This window comes from Eulemur rufifrons, chromosome 5 (assembly GCF_041146395.1).
Source record: "Eulemur rufifrons isolate Redbay chromosome 5, OSU_ERuf_1, whole genome shotgun sequence".
Lineage (NCBI taxonomy): Eukaryota > Metazoa > Chordata > Mammalia > Primates > Lemuridae > Eulemur > Eulemur rufifrons.
The window spans coordinates 41,929,899-41,939,833 of NC_090987.1; the positions used below are offsets into that span (position 1 = coordinate 41,929,899).

General features: G+C 36.7%; 1 protein-coding gene across 1 annotated transcript in view; it reads left to right on the forward strand.

The window, feature by feature from the left end:
• The window catches only part of ESCO1 (establishment of sister chromatid cohesion N-acetyltransferase 1), a 47,809-nt gene extending 39,923 nt beyond the window's left edge, over positions 1-7,886 (forward strand). Inside the window, exons 7-9 of the mRNA XM_069468199.1 lie at positions 70-213; positions 2,577-2,764; positions 7,610-7,886. Of these exons, the coding sequence (XP_069324300.1) occupies positions 70-213; positions 2,577-2,764; positions 7,610-7,757 (480 nt within the window). The 3' untranslated portion in view covers positions 7,758-7,886. The remainder of the gene's footprint in view (positions 1-69; positions 214-2,576; positions 2,765-7,609) is intronic.
• The last annotated feature ends 2,049 nt before the right edge of the window (positions 7,887-9,935 follow it).

The following is a 9,935-nucleotide window of genomic DNA, read 5'->3' on the forward strand; positions in this document are numbered from 1 at the left end:
AACTGAAATAGTATGTTTTTATATGTATGCAGTGTTTTCCTTGTTAAAAAATTGTTCTTTATTTGGCAGGTTGACGAGATTAGAGAGATGGTTGATAATGATTTAGGTTTTCAACAGGCTCCGCTAATGTGCTATTCCAGAACTAAAACACTTCTCTTTATTTCTAATGACAAAAAAGTAGTTGGCTGCTTAATCGCAGAACATATCCAATGGGTAAGTGATTTTTTAAAGAGTGCTCTTAAGTAGTTGGAAATTTAATGAGTTTACTGTGTAATCTTGAATAACATAAACCTGATAAATTTGTCTACATTTTATGTAATGAAGAGTGTGAATGCAAAAATTCCTGTGTGTGATTCTTTACAATAGTGGAATTGTATCTTACTTGAGAATTAGTTTCTCAAGTCAGTTAAGGTAAAAATTCTATAGAATCAGAAGAACTGTTAAAGTTTATTTAGGAAGTTTCCATGTTGGATATTAATGTAACGTCTTTCCTGGTTAGTCCCACCAGCACTGAAATAAATCAAGGGTAGACAAACTGGAGTGGGCGAAATATGGCCTGTTTTTATAAATAAAATTCTGTTGTAACACAGCCATGCCCATTTGCTCACATACTTGTTTATGGCCCCTTTCCTACTAGAAAGGCAGAGTTGAATAGTTGCAACAGAGACCAGGTGAGCTGCAGTGCTATCTATGCCTTTATAGGAAGGCTCACACCTGGAATTGACTACTTTGGATGAACCATAGATGAGTAGTTGGCTTGTGTTCAGAAGCCAAATTATACAGAAACAATAGAATCACAGTAAGCGATATGTTTACAAGTATTATGTAGCAACTGAGAGCAACCTAAGAGAACAGAAGCTTCTGGACTCTAATCATGCTCACTTTGAGGCATACCTAAGTTCTGTCCTTTTTTCAGCCAAGTTCTTGCTTATGAATTCAGTCAGTATACATTGTATGTGACCACTGTGTATTTGGTATCTTTTAGTATATTAATAGCTGCCTTTAGTGTATTAATAGCAAATGTAGGCTTCATAAAATTTTCTAATAAAGTAAAAAGTCAAAGCAAGTCTGCATGAATTTGTTTCTATATGTTAAACTGCATGTTTTAAAAATTCAGCCAGGTGCCCCACACTTGCAGTCCCAGCTACTGGGCCTGCTGGGAAGCTAAGGCAGGAGGATCGCTTGAGCTCAGTCGTTCAAGGCTTTAGTGCACTATGTTTGTGCCTGTGAACAGCCACTGCACTCCAGCCTGGGCAATATAGTGAGATCTCATCTCTTAAAAAATAAATGAATAAAAATTCAACTTGAAACTGTATAGTTCTTATGAATCTTATTAATAACAACAAGATTGATCTAAATAAATAGCCAATAAGGTAGTTTGGGGATATTTATTTGATATAAAATGACTAACTCATGGAAGTTTGCCATACTGAGAATCGGTTAATTTTAGATAGGGCAAACCGTTGTGTTTTTTTTAATTTCCATTCGGTCTGCTTCAAAATACTTGTAGCAGTATTTAGACTAGAAGATAGCTATGTAATGTTTGTTTGCGTTGTTTTTGCTACCTCTTAACTGTGTTGCCTAATTGCTTTTAAGTTTTGTACCTTGTCCCATCACAAGGCTAGTCATGGGTTTGGCAGCTAGACTGACAGAGGAGATGTATGTTTTTTACTTTTTTTTTCCTAAAGATTGGAGTATGGTTAAAAGGCCTTTTTAAATTTTTGATTTCTCTGCCATCCCTATTCCTAGTTCTTGCATAACTATGAACTCTAGAACTATGGTGGCAATAAGAAATAGCTATTATTACTGCTGAGTTTTTGTTTTTGGTTTTTTTGTGTGGGGTTTTTTTTGCTTTTTTTTTTTTTTTGGAGAGGGAGTCTTGCTCTGTTGCCTGGGCTACCGTGCTGTGGCATTAGCCTAGCTCACAGCAACCTCCAACTTCTGGGCTCAAGCAATCCTCCTGCCTCAGCCTCCCGAGTAGCTGGGACTACAGGCATGCACCACCATGCCTGGCTAATTTTTTCTATTTTTTTTTTTTTTTTTAGTAGAGACAGGGTCTCGCTCTTGCCCAGGCTGGTCTCGAACTCCTGACCTCAAGCGATCCTCCCACCTTGGCCTCCCAGAGTGCTAGGATCACAGGCATGAGCCACCTTGCCCGGCCACTGCTGAGTTCTTAACATGTACTTTGCTGGTCCTTAGAATGCAGGAGGTGGAGAGAACTAACGTTTAGTTGCCATTATGGGCCACTCCTGATGGCAAGGTGCTTTTTGTTTACTCCCTTATTTAATCTCTCAAAATGAGAGATGATGCTTATCCCTAATTTATAGGTGAAGAACCCAAAGCTTAGAGAAACTGAGTGATTTTCTCTAATCATGGCCGACTAATAAGTGAATTAGGACAGAATGTAGATCCAGGTTTGTCTGTTTCCTAAAAATGAGAGTGAAAGCATAAGTGGTCCCCATAATTTGTTAAGAAGCCAGACAAATGTAGGTAATCTTCCCAAGAAGATCAATACTAGACAGTTGTTAATTAATAATCTCACTCTAAAATTTTCCCTCCAATTTTGATACCTGTAGGGCTACAGAGTTATAGAAGAGAAACTTCCAGCTATCAGGTCAGAGGAAGAAAAAGTCAGATTTGAAAGGCAAAAAGCCTGGTGCTGCTCAACATTGCCTGAGCCTGCAATCTGTGGAATCAGTCGAATATGGGTATTCAGCATGATGCGTCGGAAGAAAATTGCGTCTCGCATGATTGAATGCCTAAGGTAACTTGAATGTAATTCTTCAAATCATTTTCAGTAGTTTAGGATTTAAGCAGAGTTTTAATATAAAGATTGACATTTAATTAATCATACGTCTATAACCTTTATTTATATTATAAATTTTGCATAATACTATCAGTGTATTGGATCTTTAAGTACTTTTATATGAAGTTAATCTGAGGAGGAAGAAATCATAGGTTAACTATTATTAAGTCATTTTGACTTACTTATTTGTAACTATGATATTATGCCAAAATAACCTCTTATTCCAAGCTGTGTTCCATATTGGAGAATTTTAAACATAACCAAAGAAATGTGGAAAGTTTCTTGGGAGTTCAGCTTTTAGGGAAATTTTTCTTAAGAATATTATTTATAAACTAAGTCTCTTACTAGTTTTTCTTCCTTTATCACTTGATTGTTTATCAGAGGTATTGAGGGGACACTCAAATTGTATGTTTTGGTTTTTGTTCTATAAAGTACCTTTGATAAAGGATTAATTGAGAAGGTTAAATTAATCATCATTCAAAAGAGGCTTTTAGGTCAGCCTGTTGTTTTTGTTTATTCATAGAATTCTTGCCTACAGTTATCTGTGGGTATAGGTTTCAAAATAATCCATTATTGTTATAAGTGAGATCCTAAGACTCTAAGAATCTTACAGCCTTAATGTGTATTTGGTCTATTCCCCTTATTTTATTAATGAGTAATGATCTAGATGGGCTCAGATCTATCTACACTTTTCATGACAAGAGGCAGGTCTGTTTTTAGCTCTTTCAGAACTAAGCCTGGAAAATAACTAATTAATAGTCCTAAAGGAGGGTATTGCCCCTTCTTTCAATGTTGTGGCAACCATAAGATGGGTCTAGTTTATAAAAAAATAAAACGGTATAGAATTTGTATTTTGTGTGGTAGTAAAATTACCACCATAAGCTTCCTGTTAAAACATATAATTTCTACTTTTTTCATTTATTATTCCTTCTTATATGGATCTTCTATTACTAGTGTCCAAAATTCCTTGTTAAGATTACAGTATGAAAATTCTATGTGGTAGGCTATATCCTAGCTAAATGCTTAAAAACATTTTTAAAAAAACAGCTTTAGGCCGGGCGTGGTGGCTCACGCCTGTAATCCTAGCACTCTGGGAGGCCGAGGCGGGTGGATCGCTCGAGCTCAGGAGTTCGAGACCAGCCTGAGCAAGAGTGAGACCCCGTCTCTACTAAAAATAGAAAGAAATTATATGGACAGCTAAAATATATATATACAAAAAATTAGCCGGGCATGGTGGTGCATGCCTGTAGTCCCAGCTACTAGGGAGGCTGAGGCAGTAGGATCGCTTAAGCCCAGGAGTTTGAGGTTGCTGTGAGCGAGACTGACGCCACGGCACCCGGGCAACAGAGCGAGACTCTGTCTCAAAAAAAAAAAAAAAAAACAGCTTTACTGATATATAATTATATACCATAAAACTCGTCTTTTTAAAGTTTGCAGTTCAGTGAGTTTTAGTATATTCAGAAGGTTGTGCAACCATCACCAATATCTAATTTCAGGACATTTCCATCACCTCCTTGTAAAAACCCCAGCCTCATTCACAGTGACTCCTTATGTCCCCCTGTCCTCAGCCCCTGGAAACCACCAATCTACTTTCTGTTTTAATGGATTTGCCTATTCTGAGCATTTCATATAAATGGAATCCTACAACATAATGACTTTTTGTGCCTGGTTTCTTTCATTTAGCATAATGTTTTCAAGGATTGTCCATGTAGCATGTATTAGTGTGCTTCGTTCTTTTTTTTTTTTTTTTACTGCTAAATTGTAGAACACTATGTAGTTATTAGCACATTTTGTCTATCCATTCATTAGTGCACATTTGGGTTGTTTCCACTTGTTGGCTATTATAAGTAATGTTGTGAACATTCATGTACAAATTTTTGTGTGACTACATATTTTTATTTCTCCTGGGTGTGTACCTAGGAATAGAATTGCTGGACCATGTGGTAGCTGTGTGTCTAACATTCTGAGGAGTTGCCAAACTGTTTCCCACAATGGCTGCACCATTTTACGATCCCACCGGCCATATATAAGGGTTCTGATTTCTCCACATCATCACTAACACTTGTTATTGTCTTTTTTTATTTTAGCCATCCTTGTGGATGTGAAGTAATAATTCATTGTGGTTTTCATTTGCACTTCTAATGGCTAATGATGTTGAACATCTTTTCATGTACTTATTGGCCATTTATATATCTTCTTTAGAGAAATATCTTCAAATCCTGTGCCCATTTTTAAATTGATTATTCGTCTTTTCCTTGTTGAGTTGCTCTTCATGTATTCTGGAACAAGTCCCTTATCATATGATTTGCAAATATTTTCTACTATTTCATGGTTGTCTTTTCATCTTCTTTGATGCTGTCCTTTGAAGCACAAAAGTTTTTCATTTTTTTCTTTTTCTGAGACAGAGTCTCACTGTGATGCCTGGGCTAGAGTGCCGTGGCGTCAGCCTAGCTCACAGCAACCTCAAACTCCTGGGCTCAAGCAATCCTCCTGCCTCAGCCTCCCGAGTAGCTGGGACTACAGGCGTGCGCCACCATACCTGGCTAATTTTTCTATACATATTTTTAGCTGTTCATATAATTTCTTTCTATTTTTAGTAGAGATGGGGTCTCGCTCTTGCTCAGGCTGGTCTCGAACTCCTGAGCGCAAACAATCCACCCGCCTCGGCTTCCCAGAGTGCTAGGATTACAGGCGTGAGCCACCGCACCCGGCCAGTTTTTCATTTTGATAAAGTCCAATTTATGTATTTTTTCTTTTTTCTTTTGTCACTTCTGCTTTTGGTATGACATTTAAGAAGCCGTTACTCATCTAAAGGCCACAAAGATTCACACCTGTTTTCTTCTAAGAGTTCACAGTTTTAGTTTGTATACTTTAGTTCTTACTTAGTCTTTGATCCATTTTGAGTTATTTTTTATATGTGATGTGAGGTAGGATATCACATGTGGGTATCCTTCTCTCTTTTGCATGTGGATATCTGATTCTCTCAGTACTATTTGTTAAAAGGACTATTCTTTCCCATTGAATGGTCTTGGCTTGTCAAAAATCATTGACCGTAAATATGAGGGTTTATGTCTGGACTCTTCCATTGGTCTGTATGTCTGTCCTTAATGGCAGTACTACACTGTTTTGAATACTGTAGCTTTGTAGTATGTTTTTTTTTTTTTTTTTTTTTGAGACAGAGTCTCACTCTGTTGCCCGGGCTAGAGTGAGTGCCGTGGCGTCAGCCTAGCTCACAGCAACCTCAAACTCCTGGGCTTAAGTGATCCTACTGCCTCAGCCTCCCGAGTAGCTGGGACTACAGGCATGCGCCACCATGCCCGGCTAATTTTTTGTATATATATATTTTAGTTGTCCATATAATTTCTTTCTATTTTTAGTAGAGACGGGGTCTCGCTCTTGCTCAGGCTGGTCTCGAACTCCTGACCTCCAGCGATCCACCCACCTCGGCCTCCCAGAGTGCTAGGATTACAGGCGTGAGCCACCGCGCCCGGCCTGTAGTATGTTTTGAAATAAGGAAGTGTGAGTCCTCCAACATTGTTTCTTCTTAAGATTGTTTTTGGCTGTTCAGCAGCAGTTGTATTTCTATGTAAATTTCAGAATCAGATTACCAGTTTCTGCAGAGAACCCAGCTGTAGGTCAATCTGTGGAGTGATGCCATTTTGACAATATTAAGTCTTCTGATACACAAACATTGAATATTTTTCTATTTATTAGGTCTTTAATTTCTTACAACAATGTTTTATAGTTTTCAGTTTACAAGTCTTACACTACTTTTGTTAAATTTATGCATAAATATTTTATTTTTTAATGTTATTGCAAATGAAATTTTTTTTAAATTCTATACATTTGCAATGAATAGAAATAGTTGATTTTTTTTTTTTTTTTTTTTTTTGAGACAGAGTCTCACTCTGTTGCCCAGGCTAGAGTGAGTGCCGTGGCGTCAGCCTAGCTCACAGCAACCTCAAACTCCTGAGCTCAAGCGATCCTCCTGTCTCAGCCTCCCGAGTAGCTGGGACTACAGGCATGCGCCACCATGCCCGGCTAATTTTTTCTATATATATTTTTAGCTGTCCATATAATTTCTTTCTATTTTTAGTAGAGGTGGGGTCTCGCTCTTGCTCAGGCTGGTCTTGAACTCCTGAGCTCAAACGATCCACCCACCTCGGCCTCCCAGAGTGCTAGGATTACAGGCGTGAGCCACCGCGTCCGGCCTACAGTTGATTTTTGAATATCACTCTTGAATATGCAGCCTTGCCAGACTCATTTATTAAATCTTGTAAGTTTTGTTGTGAATTCCTTAGGATTTTCTATGTACAACGTCATATCATCTGTGAAATAGTTTTACTTCTTTCTTTCCAACCTAGATGCTTTTTCTTTCTTTTCCTCATCTAATTGTTTTGGCCAGAACCTCCAGTACAGTGTTGAATAGAAGAGGCAAGAGCAGCTTTATCTTGTTCCTGATCTTTGAGGAACAGTTTTCAGTCTTTCACCATTAACTCTGAAGTTCCTTGATCCCCTTGGACAGGTTGAAGTTCTTTCTATTCTTAGTTGTTGAGTGTTTTTATGAGGCAATGATGTTGGGTAAATGTTTTTTACATTGTTGCTTTTATTGAAAAATTTTTAACCTCAAATTATTGATAATATTTTAGATGAACAATTACTTTCAACAAATTTGAGTATATACATTACCTAAAAAGTCTTTCTAGAGAAATTGTATTTTACAGATTGTTCCAGTTTTAGTCATTAGAAATAATACTAATTTTATTCAACTTTCCACATTCTCCCTCCCCTTTTTTTTAATAGGAGTAACTTTATATATGGCTCATATTTGAGTAAAGAAGAAATTGCTTTCTCAGATCCTACGCCTGATGGAAAACTGTTCGCGACACAGTACTGTGGCACCGGTCAGTTTCTGGTATATAATTTTATTAATGGACAGAATAGCACCTAAAACAAATTCTTGCCTACAGTACTAGAAGACATCTGTCGAAGAGAATGGATTGGTTGCTGACTTTAACCAGGAACTAGGGCCATTTTTGTTACAATGAACTCAGGACTGGCAACAACCATATGGTTGTTCCATTTTCATAAAATTGGAAACAATGCAGTAATAGCTTATTATTGTTTTGTTTTTTAAAGAAGATATTTTATTATCTTTTACAGAAATTTATGATTGATGTATTTTATCTATAGTTATTTAGACATGTTTACATGCAGCAGATAATTGTTCATAGTGGACTGAAAACTAATGCAAGGACTATGGTCTCAGTGATAAGTATATTTTGAAGTTCTTAATACGGAAATATACCAGTGTAGCTTGGTACTGTATTTTTTATATTGATCTGCTGATACCAGTTATAGGTTTAAAGACTGTATTTTCACAGAGTGGAAGCCAATGTTTTTGAGTTATTATCCAAGGAGGGTGCAATATTATGGGTTTAGGAATTTGAAGCTAATTTTTAAAAGGCCTGAAGTATGCTTTGAAGAAACACATACAGAAAAGGAAAGCTCCAAATGAGCAGGAAAAATTGGAATATTGAGATTTTCCATTTTTTTTTCTTCTTATCTTTAATGACAGGAAGAAGTGGAGAATTGAGGCTTTCCCTCTTGGAAAGCTTGACTAGAATTAGGAAGAGTACCCTCTAAGTTCATTATTCTTTCATTCTGGTTTCACTTTTTTTAATAAATGGCAACTTGGCACACGTGGGCTGTTAACACATCTCAGAGAGGTTCATAAAAACCTATGGAATAGTTGCAAACTGAATATGGATGACTTGGTATCTGCTTTGTTATTCCTCAGAAATACTGCACTGAGTATATGCCCTCATTACTGGACTTCATTTTGATACTTGTCTATCCTTCATAGTGCCCTCTACTTTTAAAGGGTTTATATGTTGAAAAACTGCTGTGGCCTTTTATGACCTGTATATAATGTAGAATAAAATAATAAAATACTTGATAGCTTTTCTAAGTGACAGATGTACTAAGATCATGGTGTGTTGTCATTTGTGCTTTTTCAGGGAGTTTCTTTGGTTTGATACCTTGAAATATTAAACCACTGGCTTCCTAAAGGTAGTTTTCACCAGTTTGCCACAGGATCATTAGGTCAGCAGTGAATCAGCTGAACTTTTATTTCCAGAAGATTATTTTAGTAACATGGTACTCTTCTGATCTTTCAAAGAAATAAAGGGCCATAGCCCAAGAATAAAGTGCCACTATGGTTCAACTTAAGATTAGTTTTATAAGCTGAATGATCATTTTTATCACTGAAAACTGGCTAAAATTTAGGGTCTTAACAGTTAGGTATACATTTTATTCCCCTATAGATTTGTGCTTTTTAAATATATAGGGTTGTTTAAGATTCTATACTATTTATATGGGTAGAATGGTAAGGCAGTGTAAATATTTCCTCTGACCCACCGTGATGGTTTGGCTTTTGACACTATCATTTCCCTTTGGATTTGAGACTGTTCTAGTTACCCCTGGCCTGACAGGTACTATGGTTTTTTAAAAAACAGAATGAAATTTTGGGGTATAGTATAGACTCTCTAGTCACTGTTAACCTCATAATATAGGTCTAGTTTTCGTAGAAGCCATTAGTATACTACTTTGACTACTTTTGACTTGGTTCCAAGGAGACCTGGGGGTAGAGAGGCTATACTGATTGGACTAAATGTTACCATTACTGGGAAAACAGTTTATTTTCATGTTTATGTTGAAGATATGGTCTTTCAAATAAATGTTACAGTTTATGTATTTCTCTAAGAATAGTATTAGTGATACCTAACATTTGCATGTTTGCTATGTGTTAGACCCTGTGCTTAATGCTACATTATTTTATGCAATCATCATGACAACCCTAGGAGGTAGGGTTTATACATAAGTGAGAAATCTGGAACTTAGAAGATAATTAAGAGCAGTTCGTGTGAAAAATGTTGAAACACTGAACTATAGCTATGATGTGGGGATGAAGACAGAGAGACAGATACACATTGAAAAGATATAATTGAAGAATTGATAAGAGTTTATAACTGACCAGAAAAAGAGCATGGCAAAGAATCTAGGGTAAGTGGAAATTTTGGTTTGGGTAATTGAGTAGATGGATTGATTGAGATGGGAATACAGGTTA